General features: G+C 40.9%; 2 protein-coding genes across 9 annotated transcripts in view; both read left to right on the forward strand.

Annotated features, from left to right (window-relative positions):
- Ccdc82 (coiled-coil domain containing 82) overlaps nt 1-18,723 on the forward strand; it is a 30,998-nt gene extending 12,275 nt beyond the window's left edge. For 6 of the 8 annotated variants that reach the window (XM_041657620.1, XM_041657622.1, XM_041657623.1 and 3 more), the window contains 4 exons: nt 3,152-3,276; nt 6,628-6,798; nt 10,363-10,554; nt 17,479-18,723. In XM_041657620.1, the coding sequence (XP_041513554.1) occupies nt 3,152-3,276; nt 6,628-6,798; nt 10,363-10,554; nt 17,479-17,547 (557 nt within the window). In that variant the 3' untranslated portion in view covers nt 17,548-18,723. Of the gene's footprint in view, nt 1-3,151; nt 3,277-6,627; nt 6,799-10,362; nt 10,555-17,478 lie in introns of those variants that run through there. The other 2 variants (XM_041657627.1, XM_041657628.1) reach the window with 2 other exon arrangements.
- A 4,500-nt stretch (nt 18,724-23,223) lies between these two features.
- The window catches only part of Maml2 (mastermind like transcriptional coactivator 2), a 323,879-nt gene continuing 321,797 nt past the window's right edge, over nt 23,224-25,305 (forward strand). Inside the window, exon 1 of the mRNA XM_041657338.1 lies at nt 23,224-24,827. Coding sequence (XP_041513272.1) covers nt 24,327-24,827 — 501 coding nt within the window. The 5' untranslated portion in view covers nt 23,224-24,326. The remainder of the gene's footprint in view (nt 24,828-25,305) is intronic.

Below are 25,305 nucleotides of genomic sequence, written 5' to 3' on the forward strand. Positions count from 1 at the left end.
AATGTAAGCAACACACAAACAGAAGATATCTACACCAACTTGGATTAGAAAGAGTGTGTTTCAGCTCACAACTCTCAGGTCATGCTGCATCACTGAGGGGTCAGAACAGGAACCTGGAGTCAGAAGCTAAAGCAGAGCCATGGAAGAGTGCTGAGAATTGACTTACTGGCCCTAACTTGTTTAGTCTGCTTTCTTAGTTACTCTGAGACTACTACCTGTCTAGCGGTTGCACCACCTACTATGGACTGGGTCCTCACACATCAGTCACTACGAAATTGTACTACAGATTTGCCTAGGCACATCTTCTAAAGGAATCTCAGTTGAGAGTTGCTGTTCCCAGATGTCTCAAGTTGACATCTATCCAGGACAGAATGATAAACGATAATATAACATATATAATATATGCATGTGTTATAATATGCATATATGTTTATATATGAAATATATGTATATGTTAAAGATATACACATATATATATATGAAGATTGGACAGATTGGTCAAATAATACAGTAAAGTATCTTAAACAAAAACATGAATAAGGTGAATGTATTAGTTTGCTTTATATTTTATATATCGGTATATAAAAAACACTGATCAAAAGCAATTTAAGAAATAAAGATTTATTTGGCTTATGTATACTCGGTCACAATTTATTGTGGGAAGCCAAAGCAAGAACTTGGAGGCAGGAAGTAAAACAAAGAACATAGAAGAATGCTGCTTACTTGATTCCTTCCTATGACTTGCTTAGCCTGCTTTCTTGTATAATACTGGACTACCTGCCCAGGGGTGGTACTATCTACAGTGAACTAGGCCTTCCCACTTTCATTATTAACCAAAAAATGCTCTACAAATTTGCCTATAGTTAGTCTGATGGAAGTATTTCTTCAATTGAGTTTCCCTCTCCTAACATATGGTCTAAGTTTGTGTCAAGTAGACAAACACCAACCAGGACAGTTGACCTCTTATCAGTCTGACACACCAACACATTACTATTACACTATAATCCTTCCTTTCTTGTTTATTTACAATATCTCATATTTATATCAATATACAATATAGAATACATCCCAACTTATAAAAGCTCCAGTCTTTACTAGTTCAAACACTATTTAAACTATTGTCTTTTCACTTCTTTCTTTTTCTTTTTATTCTTAAGACTAGGTTTCTCTGTGTATCCTTGGCTGGGCTGGAACTTACTCTGTAGACCAGGCTGGCCTTGAACTCAAAGATCCACCTGCTTCTGCCTCTTGAGTGTTGGAATTAAAGGTGTATGCCACCACCACATGACAAGTTCAGTCTTTTTTTTTTAAACATCAAAAGTTTCTGTTGAAGATTAAAGCCTCTCTGCAACTAAAAAGTCTCTCAACTGTGGACTCTTATAGTCAAAATCAAAAGACAAGTTAGTTTCTTTTTCCAAGAGAGAAAAACAAGGGCATATTCACAACCAAATCAAAGCAAAACCCATCAGTGTGAAGCTCAGTGTCAGACTTCTGGACTCATTCCCAGTCTTCTGGGCTTTAGATGGTTTGAACAGCCATCCACAACACACACAGCTTGTCTCTTAAGCTCAGACTTGTTCTACTTTACACTTGATGTTCTTGGAGGTCCATCTCATAGTATTGTCATCTCCAGTATGCTGGGAACTCTGCAGTAACAGGGCTGTACTTTTGCCAATAGCCTCTCCTGGGCTCTCTTGAGGGAGTCTTTATTCTACCACATGGTGCCAAGCCTCAGCAGCTCTCCATGACCCTTCATGCGTTTTATAACTAGCACCACCTGTGTGAGTCTTGCACATTACCAAGTTTGGCTACCCACACAAGGTACTCTTGGCCCCCTTTGGACCACATCTTCTGTGTGCTGACCCTGAGGAAACACTTCCCAGAAGATTACACCTCAGTGATGCTGGTCTCTTCAGACCCAGCTGACCAGTACCACAGATTCTTAATTCAAAGCATTATTCAGATGGCCTCAGTAGAGTCTGTACTTGGACTGAAACTTCACAAACCAGGTCTCCATTTCTACACTGTTCTCAGCCTTCTTATCTTTCAGGTTCCCATAGAACAGCCCATTAAGCTCTGAGTACTCAATGGCTTATGCAGCCCAAAGTTGAAAACGTATTCATAACCCTTTCAAAACATGATTAGCTCTGTCACAGAAATACTCTACTTCTTCTATAGTCTGCTTTAGATTGCTATGATAAAATACTAACCAAGGGCAACTTGGGGTAAAGGATTTATTTGGCTTGTATATACTGGGTCCTAGGTCATTATGAAAAGCCAAGTTAGGGACCTGGAGGCAGGAACTGAAACAAAGGCTTGGAGGAGTACTGCTTACTGGCTTGCTTTCCATGGCTTGCTAAGCCTGCTTTCTTATACAACTCACCTTTTATGTAAAGAGGTTTGTGTCAAGTTGGCCAAAACCAACTAGAACAGTAATATATACATGTTTTATGCTTAGGGTTACAGTAAAAGTTATGAGTAGTCAACAATAACTAGGAAGACCAATGTCATTATAGTGCAATGAGTCAGGAGTGAGGGGGGAAGACTTCAAAAGAGGTAATAGTGGAAGTAAGGACTTTTAATTCATGATATAGTGTTTAAATTTGTAGTAACTGTACAATATGATAAATTTATTAGCTATGTTCATTTGGAAATAAATTTCTGAAGAAAGTAGAAATATGAAGCTTAGCATCATAGGCCATGACAAAATACATATAAATTGAGAATAAAATATTAGTCAAAAAATGACTGTAGTACACTATGAGGATATGAGGGGGAAGACAAAGCAGAAAAGGTTTTTTCACTGTGTTGGCGAGAGCCAGCTGCAGGAGTCCTTAAAGCATGATCAGTAATGCAGTGATTATACAAATGCAAATCAGTGCTACAGAAATGTGAGGGGTTCTGTGCAAGCCTTCCCTGGGGGCTCCTTCTGCTATCAGGTGCATATAATTAAAAAGTCTGATGTTTGCAGGAGGCTGTTAGAAGCTCTGTCCCTGTGCTGCCATGAAATCAACTGTCTATTTTATTAATTATTTCCTAACTTAAAATATTTACAACTAGCCAGACATCTTTCTAAAACTCTAACATGTACATAGTGGTCAAATGATTCAGTATTTCAAGTGTTCTACTGTTTTTTGTCATCTGCTCACAGCTGGCAAAAGGAAGAAGTTATATGCAAAAGATATGTTGACGTCTCTTTATTATTTGGATAACCGCTTTATTCAACCCCGTCTGGAAAGTTTATTCTCTAGAAGTCGATGGAAAGAGCAATATAAGGTATATGGTTTGCCTTTTAATCTATGGTAAAACTATGGGGACAGTGGCCCTCTCAAGATTTCAGTATCCATCCAGATGGAGCTATTTTCTGAAGTGTTGGCATTCTGCCTTGTTAAATAATAACTTATTTTAATCTCTTCTCAAGTCCTTTATTATTTTAAATATTCACACTAATGCCTCCAGTAATTAAATGTTTTGAAATAATTTCAGAGCATCTCTAGGGCTTAGCCTATCTTTTTTTTTTAAAGATTTACTTATTAATTATGTACACAGCATCTGTCTGCATGTATTCCTGTAGGCCAAAAGAGGGTACCAGATCTCATTATAGATGGTTGTGAGCCACCATGTGGTTGCTGGGAATTGAACTCAGTACCTCTGGAAGAACAGTCAGCGCTCTTAACCTCTGAGTCATCTCTCAGCTCCAGGGCTTAGCCTATCTTAAAATGAGGAGATTTCCTTATAGTTCTTCAGAGAAGAGAGTCACATAGAAGAAGTTTGAAAACACAGTGTTTAAGTTAAACTGCTTCTGTATTGGAGCACTTGCCTGAGCACTAATCCATGAATCCACACCTCAGGTCTTCAAGGAGGGCAGTTAGACAGCATATTTTTCAAGTTGTGGATTCTACAAAGCTGCTTCTTTTGAGATGCCTGTTATTCCTTCTACTGTTTTCAATTTTTTTTGTATGTGTGTATGTTTGTCGTGTGTGGATGAGAGCACAGCCATGCCACAGTCCACTATGGGAAGAGGACAGCCTTCAGCACTGGGTTTTCTCCTTCCACTGTGGATTCCCGGGGTCAAACTCAGATCATCAGGCTTATGTGAGAGCACAGTTTTACAGGAGCCATCAATTCAGGCCCTCTTAGGGTGTTGCATTTCCATAAGACAGTATGGGAAATATTAACCTACATCATGATTGGCATATTCTCTAACTTGAGATTTTATAATTCTAGCTATTTGGGGATTTGACTTTTCAACATAAGAATTATTGGATTCTTTTTGTTACTTTCCAGATTTGTATTTTAGCATCTTTAACAGCAGTGGATGTAATGTGTGATATGTAAAGGTACCCCTACTGCTCACATTCTATTTTCTAATGGTTAATAAGAGGACAAAAATGATAGATAATAAGCATCCAAATTCCTTAAAAATCTCCCTAGCACGTAAATCAATTTCTATGCTCATTTACTTCAAAAACTTAGTTTTATCAAGAACTCTTTAGCCTGAAGTAACCCTGGTGATAGTAAATGGTTCAGTTTGAGGGACAGTCTTAGACTTACAAATTATAAGATTTCAAGTTTAAGGATAGCTTGAATTTAGAATCACCATGAATATCTTAATATTTGTAGATTTTTATATACCTCTGAATTCCCAGTTTATTCTTCAGATGTAAAAAAAATACTCATCTACTTTTAAGTGAAATAGGTACTTATTTATTTAGGTAAAATACACAAAATAACTGTTATAATATTTTCTTTAATACAAAGAAAAATGTTACAATTTTAAAGACTAGCCTTTGACAGATGATTTACATGTGAAATATATTTTCTTAATCTTAAAAGTAAGTCCAAAAGCAAGGAACTTTTCTCTCCTCTATTTTACACTGAGGGAAGTGTAGTCAGAGGAAACAGTGTTCCACAGCTAGTAATTTCACAGGACAGTATGCTTTGCCACACTGCCAAGATGTAGTAATATGAGCAGTGGGGCTGCGTCCCCAGCACCCCAGCTGCCTGCTAGCTTATGCCCCGAAATAACAACACACAAACTGTATTAATTTAAACACTGCTTGGCCCATTATATCTAGCCTCTTCTCGGCTAACTCTCGCACCTGGACTAGCCCATTTCCAATCATGTATGTAGCACCCCAAGGTGCGCTTACTGGGAATATTCTAGCCTACGTCCATCCTGGGTTGGAGCTGAATCGCGTCTGCCCGGGAGAGGGGAGCATGGCGTCTCTGAGCTCACTTCCTCTTCCTCCCAGCATTCTGTTCTGTTTACTCCTCCCACCTATGTTTTAACCTATCAGGGCCAAGCAGTTTCTTTATTGCTTAACCAATGAAATCAACAGATTGATATATGACACTCCCACATCACCAGGATATGGTGGATTTAGAAACCCCATAATGAAATAGCAACAAGATGCACAGAATTATGAGACAGATGATTGAGTAAGGTCTTAGGGTACACTGCGTTATACTGAAGAAAAGTCTACACATGAAGAAAAGTCACAGGTTTAACCCAGAAAGATGTGTATGTCACTTACATGTGGAGTGCATTCTGTTCACACTAGTCCCTCAGAAAACAAAGCTGTTTTGAGATTTCATCTCACTGTGCTGCCAGAGCAAAGAGGGCTGGTCTCAATCTACGTCTTCAGTGACATGCTTTGAGGTGTGGAGAATACGACAGGTAAATCAGAGCAGTGTTGCAGGTCACCGAGTACGAAAAGGATCAGTGTACCTTCCAGTACCTTGGCTATAAAAAAAAAAAAAAAACAGACAAGAGAAAACAGTTTTGTCTATCTCTTTACTTACAAATTACTAGTAAGTAGTGTTTCCAATCAGCTTTAACTTACGTTTCCCCAGTCTCTTTGAAAAAAGCTACATTCATTCTACTGAATAGCAAAGTACCTTCTGGTGTAGGGGATGAATGGGGAATAGTAAGTATGCTAGCAATGTTCTTAGTGTGTTCATTCAAGTGCGGTATCAAAATACACTGCTAATAGAACAGGGCTATCTAGCACAGTCACTCAGGTACAGTAACATCATCACTAATACAGTTGCTTATGCAGACCAGGGGTTCTCACATTGTTTATTCATTGATAATCCAGCCACTAGATGGTCCATCAGTACTGGACATGGAATTATTAATTACTTATTAATTGCAAGGTGATTAATTTGACAAGACAAAGCAGGTGACTACAGGAGGATTAAGTTATTTCCAGAATGTTTTCAGGAAAATATGATTTGACTCATGCACTGTAGAATGAATGTAGTTTTTTTTCCAAATTCTTACTAGCTTTAATGACTTCATCTCAATTTCTTTAGCTTATTTTCCTACTTTACTTAATATCTCATTGGTGCCGATTATAGAAGAGACTGGGGAAACGTAAGTTAAAGCCGATTGGAAACACTACTTACTAGTAATTTGTAAGTAAAGAGACAGACAAAACTGTTTTCTTTTGTCTGTTTTTTATAGCCAAGATTAATAATTAATTTTTCAATTTAAAAATACCTTCTTAAAGTAAGAAATTGTATGTTTTATTCTTATATTTCTTCCCACTGGTTTCCAAAATATGTTATAATTTGGATATATTCCTATATGACTTAGTCTTCAGTATTTCTAACTGTTGTCAGGAGCGAGTTGAAAGCTACTCTAACTTACAAATCCACACGAAGAACCCTGAGAACTGCTCCTGCCAGGCTTGTGGCCTGCATCGCTACTGTAAATACTCGGTGCACCTCTCGGGAAACTTGTACAACAACAAGACAATGGAGACAGATAACTTCATGTCTCACGACAAGCAGGTATCATTTCATGATTTCTGCCTTTGATATTTAGAACATTTAGGCTTCATACCATGTCCTCTAGGTAGTTCTTACAAACAGAGAAACCACTACAAAGAAAAGAATACAAGGAAGGAGGTACATTAGATTTTCTTTCTTCCTATTAGTATGCCTCCCTCTAGTGACTCTGTGTATCTTTAGAGGATATATGTTTTGGGAGGATAGAGACCTAAAGTTGTTGCTAAATCTTCCACTTTTTTGTTTGTTTGTTTTGTTTTATTTTCAATATTGCATTTTTCTGTAGCTTTGGACCTTGTCCTGGAACTAGCTTTTGTAGACTAGGCTGGCCTAAAACTCATAGAGATCCACCTGCCTCTGCTTCCCAAGAGCTGGGATTAAGGGTGTGCACCACCACTTTCCGGCTCTTCAGTAAATTTTTATTTTGGAAAATAAACTCATTATTTTCTAATTAACTTGCAAATAAACATATCACAGGACTAGTTTAAGAAAACCACTAAAACACTTTTTTTTGGGGGGGGGAGGTTGGGGATAGAATTGAATACTTTCCATAAAAAATGGAAGTCAAGGTTTATCACTTTAATTTACTAAAGTTATTTTCTAGACTATTGATCCACTGTGACAGTGCATTCAAATAAAGGAAGAACAGATGTGCTTACATTCCGGGACTTAAAGATACTGTGCACACCTCCACCCACCACCTATCTTGTCTGAACACCACAGTCTGTGCTTCGTGATTGTGCATGAAGCTGAAAGCCTAGCACTAACCAGTTTCTTCTTGAGAGTGTGGTTAAACAGCGATTGTTTGTTGATAATTTTCTTTTGCCTGACTTACAAAGATTAGCTTATTTGAAAGAAAGGATATGTGTTGATGGATGTCGCAGAGTGAAGTGGGTAGTTAAGTTACAGCAATGTTACGTTGGGGAAAAAAGCAAGTCTTATCAAACTCAGGAAATGAAAGAAACTTAATGCTCACAAGACCACTTCCCTAAGCTGTCTAAGCAGAAACAGTTGCAGAGGGGGAGGAAAGGGCAGTGGAGTGATGGATTGGTGGTTGAGTTGACTGCACACTGCAGGGAGCTCCAGGAATGCAGTTCTTGTGAGGGAGCGGTCACCTGTGCTGGAGTGGGCTTCTCTATTTTGTGCTCTTTTTGCTCCATTCATGTTCCTGTAATTCAGTAAACTTGGTGAACCCCTAAGTTGAACTTAGGTGGAATGGTTTCTTGGTCTGTTTTTGAATGCCCTATCTGGGGTGAATAATGCTTGTTCATGTCTCTCCAGAAGAAGCCACAGGCCAGGCATGGTGACACAAACCTTTAATCTCAGCACTCTGGAGGCAGGGGCAGGTGAATTTCTGAGTTTGAGTTTGAGGCTGGCCTGGACTACACAGTGAGTTCCAGAATAGCCAGAGCTTCACAGAGAAAACCTGTCTCAAAAAAAAAAAAAAGCAAACAATAAACAAAAGTCATAGGACTTGGTGAAATGTCCAGAGTGCTTCACTACACCATGCATCAAATGTACCTGCTGTCCGCTCGGCATTATATAACTTGAAGACTTGGTTGGAAACATATTCCTGGCCTTACCTTCACAGCATCTCATCTCTGTATTCCTGTGCACTGTGGCTTCAGACAGAAGCCACACAGATGACTGTTAAAAATTATATAGTTAAACTTGTACACTTGAGCCTAGAGCCAAATGCTCAAGTTAGGACATTTGTGCCTTCAGGTTTTTATATAATATGATCATGTTATAATGTTTGGAGCATGTTTTGGAGAATTTTCTACAAAAAGTGAAAATAGTGTAAAATAAGATCTACTTATCAGTCGGATGATTTTGGCTTCCTATTTTAGCTGTATAACAGACCATAACCATCAAAACATGAAAGAGAGGTGGTCTGGTTGACCAATTGTACAAACATGCATCATAGAGTGCTAGAAGTCCATATATAATGAAAGCAGACAATAAAATACTAATATAGCTTACTTACATGAGACTCATGAAGTAAAGCCAAATGTATACACACAGAGAACATCTTCACTTTACATTTGGGGATTGTTTAGGAAACGACTAACAATGCTTAACCTTGGTCTGAGAGCACTGCATTTTTAGCTGTTGCTTATACTTACGATTTACCACATTCTGGGCACTTTAAACACAGAAAGTGTGTGCATGCCATGCTCTGCATGCCTTCTCCTGATTTTGCATGTGTGTTTGTCTTTCTGCCTTAAAGGCAATTTCTCTCTCTCTCTCTTTGCAAATTTAGAAAATTGTTTTCAGAACTACAGGAGGCTAGGGTTCATCTAGTAGATGACAAGCATGAGGACACTCAAGCCCAGCACCCACTAAACAAACAAACAAACAAACAAATTCAAGCTCTGGAATACTTCGCCTATTTGGAAAGCTCCAAGCCAGTGAGAAATGCTGCCTCAATGAATGACACCTGAGATTGCCCTCTGGCCTTCATATACACATGCGCACACATACAGAGAAACATGGACTGACATCTTGGTAGCCTCCTGAGCACAATGTTTGGCATAGTATTTTATAATCATCTTTCTTCTAAGGCACTAAACTCCCTAACACAAGTGCTACGTCCTCACTTAGCCTCTAGCCCCTGCCCAAATCTAGGAGCAGAGTAGGGTACAGTTTCTGTTGACTGCCTGTATAGATAAGATAAAGAAACCATTTATATGAATATTTTTTTCTTTTTTTTATTTAAATTTATTTATTTATTAAGGATTTCTGCCTCGTCCCCGCAACCGCTTCCCATTTCCCTCTCCCTCCCCCGATCAAGTCCCCCTCCCTCATCTGCTCTAAGAGCAATCAGGGTTCCCTGACCTGTGGGAAGCCCAAGGACTGCCCACCTCTATCCAGGACTCGTAAGGTGAGCATCCAAACTGCCTAGGCTCCCACAAAACCAGTACGTGCAGTAGGATCAAAAACCCACTGCAATTGTTCTTGAATTCTCAGTATTCCTCATTGTCCGCTATGTTCAGCTAGTCCGGATTTATCCCATGCTTTTTCAGACCTAGGCCAGCTGGCCTTGGTGAGTTCCCAATAGAACATCCCCATTGTCTTAGTGTGTGGGTGCACCCCTTGTGGTCCTGAGTTCCTTGCTCGTGCTCCGTCTCCTTATGCTCCTGATTTGGACCTTGAGATTTCTGTCCGGTGCTCCCATGTGGGTCTCTGTCTCTGTCTCCTTTCATCGCCTGATGAAGGTTAATATTCATGAGGATGCCTATGTGTTTGTCTTTGGATTCACCTTCTTATTTAGCTTCTCTAGGAACATGAATTATAAGCTCAATGTCCTTTATTTATGGCTAGAAACCAAATATGAGTGAGTACATCCCATGTTCCTCTTTTTGGGTCTGGCTTACCTCACTCAGGATAGTGTTTTCTATTTCCATCCATTTGTATGCAAAATTCAAGAAGTCCTTGAATATTTAAATAAAATTAAAAGTACATGTTTTAGCTTCTACCATTAAAAAGAAATCTGAAAATTAGAAGTGCTATGTGTAAATTTATTTACTTCATATTTGAGATAATGATATTTATTTCTTAATGTAGGTGTTTATTGTTGGCAGAATTTGTGCTAATCGCACCAAAATTTATCATAAACTAAAGCATTTTAAATTCACACTGTACCAAGAATGTTGCTCCCTTGCAAAAGAAAAAGAAGAAGAATGTGCAGATGAACAGGTTAAAGAAACAGTAGGAAGAATCTTCAGTCAGTCAAAAGAAAATGGCTGGATTAAAAAGGTAAGACTATAGACCTCCTCATTCTGTAGAATCTGGAGGCTGAGGATGGCATCAAAAGATGACATTTGTAGACATTGATACTTAAGAAAATCCCTTCTGTGCTCTTATGCCTCCTCTCCTCCTGCCTATTCCATCCATGTTTATCATTATTCTATTGTGAATAGACGCCCTGATGTTCCAAGAATTCACTCACCTCATATAGATTTCTGTACCTTAGCAAAAGGTCTCTCATCTCTCATCTTTCTCTTTTACATATGTAACCCTTACTTACATGTTAAGTCACTTTTCCTATTGCTGTGATAAAATACCATGACAGAAGTGTCTTACGAGAAATGCAGATGTTTTGGCTTACAGGTGTGTGAGGAAGTCCTGTGGCAGGACCTTGTGGCAGCTGGTCCTGTTTCAAAGTCAAGAAACTAAGATTAATTCTTCTGCCCAGCTAGCTTTCTCTTTATGCAGTCTAGGACCCAAGCCTATGGAATAGTGCCATATGCTTTTAAGGTAGATCTTTCTACCTTAATTCACCTAATGTAGATAATCCCTCAAAGCCATGCCCAGAGATTTGTGTCCTGGGTAATTCTGGATACTGTCAAACTGGGAATCAATATTAACAATTATATTCTAGGGTGAATTTTGGGGGGAGGGCAGGGAGCATGGTATAGGACTGACCTTTGCTAGTCTGTGTTCCTTCTTTTGAACAGTCCTTGTGATGTAAGAGTGCCAGCTGAGGAAGAGAAGAGGTCCACCTCACAATTCTATACAGCCACGTGCTCTTCTTGAGGACCTGGGCTGAGTAGTTGGCACTGTTACTAAAGATGGGAGAACATTCTGAGGCTTCAGACTGTGGAACTTACTGGATTCCCCTGTACCTTGACAGTCCCTGAATTTGATATCAAGGATAGAGTGGGAGTTCTAAGTAGTGCAGGTGAGAAGTGCTGTATTGCTCATAGAGTCCTTAGAAGTCTGCTGTGGAAAGAATGTTCATGATAGCAGTTCCCTAAAACAGGGTTAGCCTGTGGACACCCGAACAACTAGAAATTATTCAGGAAATTTGGGTCAATGACATATTTCATCCTGAAAAGAAGCAGAAAGGAGTCGTACTTGATATCTTTGGCCTGGGTTATATAATAGGGAAATCTGTAAAAGACCAAAAGTGCGGCAGATAAACTTCTGAGCAAAGAGATGGGGCAGCAACACAGGCCCTGCTCAGGGATGTCACGTTCATTAAAAGAGTCCTATGGACCTTTCCCTTGGATAGTTACCTCTGACCTCAATCCACCACCCAGGGACCTGGCCTGTCCCTTTCTTCTCTCTCCCCTTTTACTGTCTCCAGAATCTCCTCTCCCCACTTCTAGGTTTTCCACTGGCTTTTTGGGAAGACCTAGCTAATAACCCTGTCTTCATTTTCTGAGACATTGAACTTTCTAAGTTCTTTTATGATATTTTTCAGAGACACCAACTCAGTAGTGCAACTAGAAAGTCTGTTGGTATACCTCACTTATAAATATGCCCGCTTCCCCGTTTGTGGTACCAGAGAGTTAATCCAGTGCTTTGTGGATGCTAGGAAGCTGTAACTGCAATGTTGTGCATGTTGTATGGGTATTATAAACAATAATTACACATATTTATATGTGGAGAATTTTCAACTTCTTGCAGCAAAACCAACAAATATTTCATGTATTTTAGAAGAAGCGTAACAAAGTTTAGGGCCGTCGATGGAATATGAAACAAAAACATTCTTAAGGAAAGAAAGTGAAATTATATTCTCTGCCTTAGGTTTCCGTTGCTGTGATAAACACCATAACCAGGGTCTGTTTCAGCTTACAGCTCTCAGGTCACACTCTGTCACCAAGGGGTCAGAACCGGAACCTGGAGGAAGGAACTAAAGCAGAGGCTATGAAGTAACACTCCTTACTGGCTTGCTCTCTTTCTACCATGCGGGAACTCCTGCCCAGGGCTAACATCACTCTCATTGAGCTAAGTCCATCCACATCTATCTCAAACATTAACCAAGGAAATTCTCTAAAGACTTGCTTATAGGCAAATCTCAGAGAAACATTTTCTCAACTGAGAGTCCCTTCCCCCAAGTGACGTAAAACTAACCAGCAGAATCAATCCCTTGCCAACTTGACACACAAATACATAACTATTAAAACAAAATCTTTTCTTTCCTTTTTGCCCTAAGATGGCATGTTAATATTAGTATCACAATATAAAACATTCTAACATTTAAGAATGTCACAGTCTTTAAAGACTCAAACACTAAAAATTTATTTGTTCTAAAATATCAAAGGTTCTTTTTAAATTCCAGTCTCTTTACAATAGGCTCCTATAAAATCAAAAGATAAGTTAAATATTTTCTTTAAGAGAGAAGAACCAGGGTATATTCACGACCAAATCAAAGCAAAACCAAAGTTTGTCAGTGTGAAGCTCAGTGTCAGACTTCCAGGACTCATTCACAGTCTTCTTGACCAGCCATCCACAACACACACAGCTTGTCTCCTAGTCTCAGGCCAGCTCTACTCTACACTTGATGCTCTCCTTGGTGGTCCATGCCATGGTGTTGTCATCTCCAATATGCTGGGACCTCTGTAATAACAGGGATATACCCTTACCAATAGCCTCTCCTAGGCTCTCTTCAGGGACTCTTTACTACCACATGGTGTCAAGCCTCAGCAGCTCTCTGTTGGTGGAGGCTGTTCATTCCTGGCTGCCCAGACTTGAAATAATTGCTCAGAAACTATATTATTTGCAGTACTATTTGGCCAATCACTTAAGCGTATCGCTAGCTAGCTCTTATGTCTTTGGTTAACCCATTTCTATTCATCTATGTATCACCACATGGCTGTGACTTAACCGGCAAAGTTTCAGCGGGCTCTAGCAGAGGTGTCTGTCTCTGGCGGTGGCTACATGGCTACTCTTTGACTCTGCCTACTCTCCATATATATATATCTTCTAGCCTGGCTACATTCTGTTGAGCTATTGGCCAAAAGTAGCTTCTTTATTAACCAATAAAAGCAACACATATACAGAAGGATTTCCCACACCAGCTCTCCATCCTCTCCTTCAATCCTGGGGTTTCTATTGCAGCTGAGGCTGAAGCTTCACCAGTGGCTTCTCCTGGTCTTTCACAGTGCAAAGCCTCAGCTGAGTTCCATGACCCCTTCAAGTCTTCCAAACCAGTACCACCTATGTGACTATTTCACATTATCAAGTTTGGCTACCAGCAAAAGGTACACCCTTGGTCCATCTGGACCAATCTTCTGTGTGCTGACCCTCAGTAAACACTTCTTGAAGATTGCACCTCAGTGATACAATCACAATTCTTCAACCCAGGTGACCAGGATCTCATCCCAGCAAGCAAAGATTTTACTTCAGCAGATCTGAGCTCATGATAATCACAACTGATTCCCAGCCCCAACTGACGAGAACCACAGATTCTTAATTCAGAGTATCTAATGGCCCTGTTATAGTCTTAAGGGTCTTGAACCCTCCCAACCCAGGCCTTCATCATCTGTGCTGCTCTCAGCATTCTTCCAACTTCCTACATAGCAGTCCACTGATCCCTGAACAGTCAACAGCCTAGAGTTCAACTGTCAGCACAGTCTGCCCAGAAACACAACGGCAGGTCTGTCAACCAAATTCCCCATTCCTCAACCTAATTTCTGTCTTACACTGCTTTCTATTACTGTGATGAACACTATGACTTAAACCAACTTGGGGAGGAAAGAGTTTAGCTCATCTCACAACTCTCAGGTGACAGTCCATCACTGAGGGATGTCTGAGAAGGAACTTGAGGCAGAAATTGATGCAGAGGCCATAGAGGAACACTGATAACTGGCTTACTCTTCTTGACTTGCCTAACCTGCTTTATTTTACCATCCAGGACCACCTCTCCAGAGGTGAACTGGGCCCTTCACATCAATCACTAATCAAAAAACAGTGCACTACAGAATTGCCCACAAACAGATTATATGGGGACATTTTCTCAATTGGGTATTCCTGTTCTTAGATGACTCTTGCTTCTGTGAAGGTGACATAAAACCAACCTGCATTTTCTCCCTTAAGAGAAACATTTAGCATAAGAATAAGGCATAAGCTTAGGACAAGGGAGCAGTTTCCCCTCACATAAAAGCAGCAAAAACTTCATTGCATTGCATGGGGGACCTTTTTAAAAGATTTTAACTTAACAATAGTTGTATAAAGATTTTTTCAAAAGATTCCCTAGAAACCAGAAAGCTTATATCCATTAAATACATACATTGCTCTTTGGGTTGTGATAAAATTTCAGAATTTGTCAAATGTTCTGTTTCTCAGTCTTGCTGTCCCATTGAGTGAGACAGCACTGTGTGGTTGTGGAGGCATGCATTCTTTTTTGGCTGCAGTTGTCATGGCTCCACGTTTATTCTTCCTGTTTACAGTGCCTGGGTCTGCACTAATAGGATGTCCATCTCAGTGACTCTGGCTGTTCCTGTTTCCCATCCAAATATGTGAGCTTCATATTCAGTGAGAGACTTTGTCTTGAAAGAGAACAACTAAGAAAGATACCCACGTTGGCCTCTGGCATAAACCCATGCACACGCATACCTGAACACATACATAAAAGAAGTATCAAATCTTTTTATAGCTATATTTAAAATAATTTACAATGTACTACATAAATAAGAATTTCAAATTATAATGAGATATTTGCCTTACTTGGGTCTTCTCTTATCACCCTCTCCTTTAACATTTTATCCTTTTCCTTTTCTTCTGCACCTTAAGTTGGTATTTCTCAAAATACTACTCTTAACTACCTATGTCGAAGTCACCTAGAAATTTGTGGGAAAATACAGAATTACTGGCCCTACCCAGAACAATTGAATGAAACTCCTTAAGGGCATTAAACATCTAACCCTTAAAAATACTGACTTATTCTTAAATAAATTAAAGATGGAGGGCCACAGTCTAAATTTCCTGTTGAGCTGGATTCTATCCTCAGGCTCTTAAAGATCCCTCTGCACATCTTTTCCTTTCTGTGGGTCTCATTTACTTCTCTTAGAATTTGACTACTTTCCTCTACCCCATTTCCACAAGCCAGAACGACTGTCTGCTACTGCATGAGAGTGCTCTTCTTTATTAGAGTAAGGCCTAGACTCCCAAAGGCTCGGCGATGAGCTACAGAAGCTGCTGTTGGGGCAGAGGGGAAGGCAGAGTGGTCCTAATGACCTTTCCTCTCTTTCACTTTCCCTTTTGTGGTTTTCATTTTTCCCTCAGAACAGCTGTTGCCCCACCCTTGCCATTTAAAACTCAAAACCAGCATCCTATAAAGGTTAAAAGCATGCATTTAAATATTTGCCCTGCCACTGCCTAACAGTAGAACGTGAAAGCAAGTTACTTAATCTCTCAAGTCTGATTCTCCTCTGTAAAATAGGAACGAAGCAATAATTAGGGCTTAGATCATGTAAATGATGGCTTATTTAGAGCCCGGAATTAGAAAGTGATCAACTACCATTAGCTGTTATTTGTAATATAAGCAAGCAAAGATTATTATTTGTTTTGTTCTCTTAGCATGCTAAGATATATTTTAATTTTCCAAAACAAATTTTATAAATAATTAAGTAAAGCAATATAAAGATAAAATTATAAGCCTAAAACAGCCAATTTTTTAAGGTACAAGTTTAAGATCATAAAGAATTTTACTTCCATTTACTTCCATGTACTAAAACCAAGCATTTAATGGCCTGTGATAGCAGATCATTGTCCTGTCCTGTTCTTTTCTTCCTTCTTTCCTGAGGATGTGCTGCAGTCAGTGATCTTGAGGTTGTGAAAATGGGCTTCATGGCCTTGACTAGAATAAAAATGCAATATTCACATTGCCTCCCATGAATCCTTGTCATTGTAGAATTCAGGGCTTGAGGTCTTCTCTCAGAGTTCATAAGCCAAGTTAGAAAACCACTAAATAATTCAGTGTCCTCAACTGATATAAATACTTGAACTCTGTCTGAATGTGAACTCATGTATCTTCTCTATTCCTTGTCTGCCTAAGATAGCCCTGCCTCCCATCGTTCTTGTCCTCCTTCACCTGGGAATTTCCAGGGCCCCTTAGCCCATCTCCTGACATGTTCCACTCTGTCCTTTACCCTCTGTTTCCATCGTTGCCCCCACAGGTTTGAGTCCTCATTGCCTAGTTTGTCCTCACAGAGTCATAACTCATTGCCAGACAGTTATCAAATAGCTCACTTGCTTTCAAATGAGGTCAGTCCTCTCCCACCGCATCTCTGGCAGCACCGCATTAGCTGTCAAATCTTTGCTCAGCCCATAGCCTAGTATTTTCATAGTTTTTATTCTCTGACCTCAGTCTTCTTCAGTCCTCTCTCTATAAGACAGCGTCAGATTACTATCCAGTCCTATGCACCCTTGTCATGGTACTGCTGGATGAACTGCTAATCTCCTGGGCTGGGGAGAGGAAACTTCTACCACTAACTTTTTGCCTACCAAGTATTTTTGTCCAGAGCAACTTAAATGTTGCACTTTCCTTGTCCCCTAAACTACCCGTGGTTTCTCTTCTGAGCCCTCATAGCAGTGATGCTGGCTGACATGATGTCTTGTCTTAGGGATGGGGAAAGTGCTTTTTAGAGCTCTGCCCACAACAATCATTGTAGGAAACTGTTTGCATACATGCACATGTTACATAAATATGTGTTGGATTAGCTATTGAATTATTCTGCTGTGATTTACAATTATAACTTAGATATGAAATTAATAATACTATTATTTGATTTCATTGCAATGCTTTCTGAGTTAGAAATACTTACGTGAAATAGAGCTTCTATTAAGTGATTTTTGTTCCCACTTTTCTTTAGACCTGTGTCTTAGTAGTTAGAAAGGTCTGTCTTACTGCTTGTTGTGAGTAAAACGACCAATTTTCTGTTGTATATGCAGAGATATGATGAACTGCAAGAATATCTCGATTCTGCGGATCTTTTTCAAGATGAGAAGTTTGAATTGTAGCACGTTTCCTTCAGAGAAGATTTTTATAAGTTTCCTTAAATGCGACGATCATGAGTATTGTTTCTCTGTATCATGTGACATTTGTTGCATAATCTTTGTGTATTTTATGGCAAAATATCTTGTTTATACACTCAATGATTCTTATGAAATCAGTGAATTTCAATAAAGCCTTCATAGATGTCCATGGAGAACATCAACTTTGTGGTTCAAAAATTGATCAATGTATTTTAGCGATGTATCGATGCTTTTCTCATACATGATCTGCAGTTGAGTGTGCTATCATGTCCTGTCAGTTTAGTAGAAATAAGCTCTATGAAAATATCTTTGGACTGACTTGGCGATGGCTCAGTCAGTATAGCAATCGCCTTACAAGCACAAGGACCTGAGTGCAGTCCCCAGAACCATATTTCAAATAAAAGCCAGTCACAGTGGCATGTACTTGTAATGCCTGCACTGGGGAGGCAAAGACGAGGCCAATTCCTAAGGCTTGTGAGCCAGGCAGCCAACCTACTCTCATGCCAGTCAGAGACCCTGCCACAAAAGACAAGATGGCTCGTGCTTGTCAATGAACCCCAGGCTATCCTCTGAGCTCAGCATGCATGCAGATATCTATGTGCATGTGCCCACACATGTGTGCAACCACACACAAGCACCTTCACACTCACACTATATATGCATGTGTACATTCACAGATAGTGAGACTCATGCCTATTTCTACTTATTGTTGCACCCCTTGGCAGTATTAAATAATCTACAATAATAAATGTCTAATTAATGTCTCCTCAATCAGTGAGCCATGGAAGAAGCCTCAGACTCCTAACCTCGGAATGAGACCATAGTTTATCTGCTACAGTGGAGGACTGCTTCCTTTTGTAAAGTTTCCCTTAGGAATAGATGTCTCATCCTCAGAGTCTTTCAGGCCTCACATTCAAGAACTTCTTGATACATGTTTTCATTCTGTGAGATTCTCTTTGTTGTTTCTGTACAGTTTTATTTGCAATATATTAATGATGGAGATGTATTTTGTGATTTTTTTTAGCCATAGCATTATATAATGTATATGTATTGTACCAGTTTGAAAATCTCAGAGAAAAGTTAAGTCAAAAAACCCCACTTCAAATGCTTACTTTATTGCCTACATTACTTTGCACATCCTAATATTTTCCATAATATAATAAAGTGGTTTCAGAATAAGCTGTGTATTGTGTTTTTTTTTTTAAATTCTTAAAGATAAGACCCGTTCTTCTGTGGCTTTTTATTTGCTTTTTTCATACTGAAAGTTTGGTTGACCTTAGCTAGTTTCATCTATTGTATGATTCATGACATGCCTCCATGTATATATTGCATAAAATTACCAAGAATTACATGGAGATGAGTTTTTATTTTCTGAAGTATATTTCTATAATTACTCTTTTTGGTCTGTTAAGGTAGTAAGTAAAAAAAAACTCAGGGAGTACAAGGAGGCTGAGATTGATAAAGGAAGTACAGGGATACTGAGGCTGATATAGGAAGTATAAGGGCACTGAGGCTGATACAGGAAGTACAGGGACACTGAGGCTGATGCAGGAAGTACAGGGACGCTGACGCTGATGCAGGAAGTACAGGGATACTGACGCTGATACTGGAAGTACAGGGACACTGAGGCTGATGCAGGAAGTACAGGGTCGCTGAGGCTGATACAGGAAGTATAAGGATGCTGAGACTCATGTCGATGAGTGAAAAACAGTTTTCTGGGATGAAACAGACATTTCCATCACATGTCCACTGCTGTTTGTATTTCTCTGGCACATGGAGAATTACTACTTAACTCACTTCCAGAGAACAAAAATAAAGTCATACTTAAAAAATAAAGATGAAAGTGCAGTATCAAAGGGAAGCAGAGAAAACTGATAGAGTATGGCAAGGGCTCAAAATCATGGGTGACTTGTGTACAGGAAGGAAGAGGAAAAAGAAAGACGATGACGACCTGGAAAGAATCACTTCTTCATGTGACAAGTTTGAATCTCCTGGAAAGAGAGACAGTTTAAAGTTTGTATTATTTTCATAGCACTCAACTACTTATAAAGTAAAAGGACTAACAGTAGTGGTGACTTATGGTAGGAGGCAACCTAGTTCCTAGGTTGGTCATATTGCTGATTTGAAGCACTTTCCCAAATACAACAACATATTATGATCAAAATGCTTGCAGGTGGTTTTACTGGCATGTGAGGCCATTGCAACCAAATGTACTCCTCCAAGAAGTGGCTGGGGCCTCTAAGAGTCTATTGGGTATCTGCTAACAGCAAAAGAATTGACAAAATAGATGTTTAGTGAGACCTAGTATGGATTGAGGGGACAAAATCAAACAAACTCTAGGAATAGTGTGGGAAATAATAGAATTAACTTTTCTTATATTATGACATTGTATTCTTATTACTATTATCAGTATTCAATAACATGACAGTTATCAATAACATGAGCTTCTAAGTCTTGGGTCCTCTCACATGACTGAACCTTTTGATTAGGAGCACTTATCACCATAGTCTTAGTTGCTTTAGTGTTTGGTGGCTTTAGATAGTAGAGATGTTGAGAAAAAGGCAAAAGAATAAATGCTCAAAAGAATTCAGAAGACTAGACAGAGGCCGTAGGGGGATGAGGAAACAAACAAGAAGACAGAGAGAATGAAGGGGCTGGAAGAAATAATCCTTTCATAACAGTTGGTGTAATTAACTGAATTTCCTGACTTGTGTGTTCTCATATTAAGGCGTGTGTACCCATCATTCATTCTTTGGGTGGTACAGGACCTGCCTGGACTCCAAAGTGGACAAGGGGAGTAGTGCATCCCTTGAGCTAGACTTGCTTGTAATGTCACTAAAACTCTCTACTAAGGTTGCAAGTGCTGTTGTTAAGAGAACCTGGGTCTAAAGAGTCCTGGTCTAACCTCCTGAATTATTGATGTGGAACAAATCATCATCATAAGTCTTCCATCCTCTTCTAAGTGAAGAACTGAATGAAGTGAATAATATGTATCTCCAAGAATGCTCGTGTATTGAAATGATATATGAAGTGTGGAGTTTAGATGTGATTTCTCTTAAATAAGAAGAAATGCTGTGCATAAGAAGAAGGATGTCAGAGATTAAATGTCTAGATGTATGGAAGTAAATATGTATAAAAGGGGACTGAAGAACTGGTTCAGCAGTTCAGAACACTGACTACTCTTGTAGAGTACCTCAGTCCAGTTCCCAGCACCCACGTGGTGGCTCACACCCATCTGTAACTCCAGTTCCAGGGGATCTAGTGCCCTCTTCTGTACTAAGCCAGTGAAGCACTGCACAATGTGGTACACATACATTCAGGCAGGCAAAACATTGAAGTTTTTTTTAATGTATAAAAAAGACACTCTAGACTCTAGAGTCCAGAGGAGTGGCCTAAATACTGGAATGTTGAAGTCTTCCTTACCAAGCTTTGAATTGATGTTCCTGTCACAATTACAAAGGGGTGGTGGTTGTAGAGATGGCTCAGCAGCTAACGGCTCTTGCAATGCGAGTTTATTACCTGAGTTCAATCCCTCAGGTAAAGGGGGAAGGATAGAACTTGACTCTGCAAAGCTGTCCTTAGACCACATGTACATCTGCACTCAGATATCACAAAAGAAAAAATCCAGAAGGCAGAGTTTATTACACAGTGTATACATGTATTGAAACAACACACAATACCCTAAAACTATGGACAATTTTATATCAATTATTTTATCTCAATTTGGCAAATTTATCATTCTGATTTATAATTTATATTACTAGGAGTAGCTTATTTGGCCAAAGGTATCACACTGTTAAAACCTATATTATCATAGGCTATTGAATGAGTGTTTTTAGTTTAAATGCTACATAGTTTTCTTTTATTGGTTATGACTGCTAAATATAGCATTTTAGAGGTAGAAGTTAGTAGAAGACGTTGTCTCCTGAACACTCTTTTAAAAAATGATATATTCAAGGTTCAAAAACCCTCCACTTTTTATGATAGGGTGATTCTTGATGCCAGGAATCTCCCCCTTTCTAATTTTCTTCTCTAATGAATATAATTTCCCATTTCTCCTTGTGAGTGGAGAAGAAGTTGGCCTTGAAGAAGACAGGGAGAAGTATTATGTCCCCAAGAAAAGCCAGAGGTTTTATAGACTGAAAGTCATTGACTCAAACTCAACCTAGGATACTATAGAAGGGAATTATTTAAACAGAGCTAACATGATGGATTTCAAGAACTTCTGGGATTAGAGATACATTCAACTTGTATAAGTCAATATCCCCAAATAGAAGAAGAAGAAGAAGAAGAAGAAGAAGAAGAAGAAGAAGAAGAAGAACTGAAATCTGTGGATTCCAAGCATTTCAGATATACCCTACCCAGTCTTGTCACTGTGCCTGTCTACCTACATGTCCAACTTAACATCCCTGAATCTGTGAAAATAAAGTGGGCTGCAGTCGGCCAGCCTGTGAGGGATGGAACTGTGTGTAAAGTCATTCTCGCAAGCATTAATTCACTTCCGCCCATAGCTCCCGTTGGAAGCATGATCATACTTGGAGATTCCAGAGTCTGTAAAGTGACTCCACCTCGTGTCCTGAGACCTCAGCTCCAAAAGACTTGTGAATTGAGGCACTTGTGCTTCTGCTGGTCCTGACTGCAGTACCATGCCCATTTTAGTTTATTCTCTGGAATGGATAAGTGCACACAGATTTGTCCAAGCTTCTCGGATATTTTACGAACCACACCATCGGAACATAAGGAACCACAAAACCTTGTTTTGTTATGAATGCTCTTGAAATCATGTGGCCCTTTATACGTGCCAACACGACAGCTATGGACAACACACCTTGTATTCGGTGATTTTCAAAGAAAAAGATCTCTCTTTTTTTTTTCTTTCCGGAGGTATTGGCAATATCAGTCTCACCCGACGTTTATTTATCTCTGCTAATTTGTTCATCACCTCCCAGCCCATTGCCCAAACTCTCTGGCCCACACCAGTGGGTCTCTTTAGGAGACAGCCATGGACTCCCCTCCCTGTATCTCCTAACACTCACTCGCCAACTTCCTCACTGTGGTAATAAGCTTTTCCTCCGTGCTCACCCAGCTCTTGCTGAGGTGCCCAGTGGTGTCGTTCACAGCTTATTGAAAACCGAAAATCATATCCTCAGGGGGGCGGGCTGCGGGCCTGGAAGGGGAAAAATACACTCCCTGGCTGGGAATTTTCTTCAGCATTGAGGACTGCTCAAACCCGTGCGAGGAGACTGGGGAATTTCCCCCGTCTTCCCCCCACCGCAGCACCCAGGCTGAGGCTGAGCTGTAGAGAGAGGTGCAGTTCTGGAGGGTTTGCCTCTTCAGCCGCTGGGAGGCCTCTGCACTCCGTTCCCCGGCGCCTGGCTGCGATTACTCACTGGAGCAGCGGCACCAGCCTTCCACCAGGGAGCCCGAGCTCCCGCCCTCCTCCCCCATCTGCAGCCTGCTGGCTCCCTCTCTCCCTCTGTCTCACTCTCTCTCTCCCTTTCTCTCCCTCTCCTATCGCAGCACAATGAAAGCCTGTGTTTCGCCGTGAGTCCGAGGAGCGGGAGCCGGTGTCAGAAAAGCGCTCGGAACAGACCTGAAAGAGAAAGGAAAATACAAGCTACTTTTTTCTTCTCCCCCCCCCCCCCCCCCCCCATCTATAAAGCGAAGCATTACAAGAGATAGAGCCACATTGCCTATGGGAGTCCAGACCCTGTGAGCCTCTGGCCGGGAAAGGAATGTACGAAAGTGGACAGAAAAGTGGCTGGATATGACTCGGTGCAATTTGCTGGAAGTTTGTAAGTTTGACCATCGTTTGTAAATTACTCTCGGAAGACTTTGTCTCTCTTGATACTGTATTATAATAGAACTTGGGGGCGAGGGATGAAAACGTAAGTGGGAAAGGGGAAGAAACGTGTTGAAGGAGCTTTCTCAGTAGCCAGCCACTTCAGAGTGCTTTCATTTAAAACTAAGCAACCTAAGAGGGAATCGGGATTTTTGCCGGTGATTGGATTAGCTTGAAGAGCATGGTCCTGAAGTCCAATTACAGACGTTGTTAAGACTGAAAAGCTGTCTCCTTTGGGGAGAAGACTACATTCTACCGTGCCCCCCAGGAGGACACCGGAGGGAGAGAAAGGGACGGAGAAACCAAGACAGTCTGCCTTGATTTCCTACACTTCGAACATGACTTCCGAAGCCCCGGGAAACAGCCCTGTTGTTTGTTTTCTAACCTGAGCAGAAGTGAAGGTTGCTGGTTACAGAGCCCAGGCTAGAAATGTGTTTCTCTGCAGAAACACCCCCATAAATAATTTTTTGAAGCAACTTGGTGAGGGGGAGGCCGGGCCTCTGTTAATGACCCTTTTGATTCCTTTAGCTAAGCGTTTCTGTCTCTTCCTTGATGATCCCTGAATTCTTGAACTATCCCCCAGACTTTGTGTTTACAAAGTACCTGGAGGCTCCTGTCAGCCTGGTGGGGGAGAAAAAGATCTACAACTCTCTCGAACTTCTCCTGAGCTGTCAAATGCAATTAGAGTAAGTTGATCAGGGTTTGTTTCTAACTTCCCCTCTCCAATTGGTTTCTAATCTTTCTCCCCACCCTCTTGCTACTCGCTTCCCTCCCCCACACCTTCTACACTATCTCCCCACCCTCTGAAGACCTTTATTCATGTGGCCCTGAACACTGAAACCAGCTTTGCCTGCCTGCTATACTCAGCCCCAGACTCTCGCACCTCATCATCCCAGAGGCAGTAATCATTGTGTCCAACAAGATGGGGGACACAGCGCCCCCGCAGGCCCCCGCAGGAGGTTTGGGGGGGGCTTCTGGGGCGGGGCTCCTTGGAGGGGGCTCAGTCACCCCTAGAGTGCACAGTGCTATTGTGGAACGCCTGCGGGCTCGCATTGCTGTCTGCCGACAGCACCACCTGAGCTGTGAAGGACGCTATGAACGTGGTAGAGCTGAGAGCTCAGACCGAGAAAGGGAAAGCACTATGCAGCTTCTCAGCCTGGTACAGCATGGCCAGGGGGCAAGGAAGGCTAACAAACATGCCAAGGCTACAGCCACAACTGCCACCACCACAGCCCCTGCACCGCCCCCTGCTGCCCCTTCTGTGGCCTCCCAGGCAGCAGCCACAGCCCCACCACCTCCACCAGACTACCACCATCACCACCAGCAGCACCGGCTGACCAGTAATGATAATGGTGGGATAAACAGAGAGCAGCAACCACCAGCTTCGACCCTCGGGGACCAGCGCAACTCAGCCCTGCTTGCGGTAAGGCACCTGGTTTTCTCCTATGATTGTGGCTTTGGCCCTGTGGCCTCTCGCGAAGGTGATGGTTGTCTTGGCATCATGGGGAATGAATGGCCATGAAGATGGCCAATATATCAGTCTCTCAAAGGCAGCAGGGTGTGCGTGTGTGGTTGTAAACTCTTACTATTAAAGTCACTGGTGCTCATTGTCATTGTCCTACACTGAAGGGTATACCTTACCAGGTAAGAGCCTGGGTTCTCCAGAGGCTCAAAGGGTCCACAGTTTGTGAAAGTAGAACTTACAGCTGAGAAACCCTCAAGAACCCTCCGGCTTAGCATGTTGGCTCTGGTCAGGCCCAGCAAGACATTCTTAACTTAGTTCAGTTGACCTGTTTGCTTTGCCCCATCGTTCATCCCCTCTGAAGGGCCCTGTCTGTAATTGACATCCCATCGCAGAGTGTCCCCACAGTAAGAGACATGGGGGAACTCTCAGACACACT

This window comes from Microtus oregoni, unplaced genomic scaffold (assembly GCF_018167655.1).
Source record: "Microtus oregoni isolate MIOR12 unplaced genomic scaffold, Mior012 000008F_ref0000371, whole genome shotgun sequence".
In the NCBI taxonomy this organism is placed as follows: Eukaryota; Metazoa; Chordata; class Mammalia; order Rodentia; family Cricetidae; genus Microtus; species Microtus oregoni.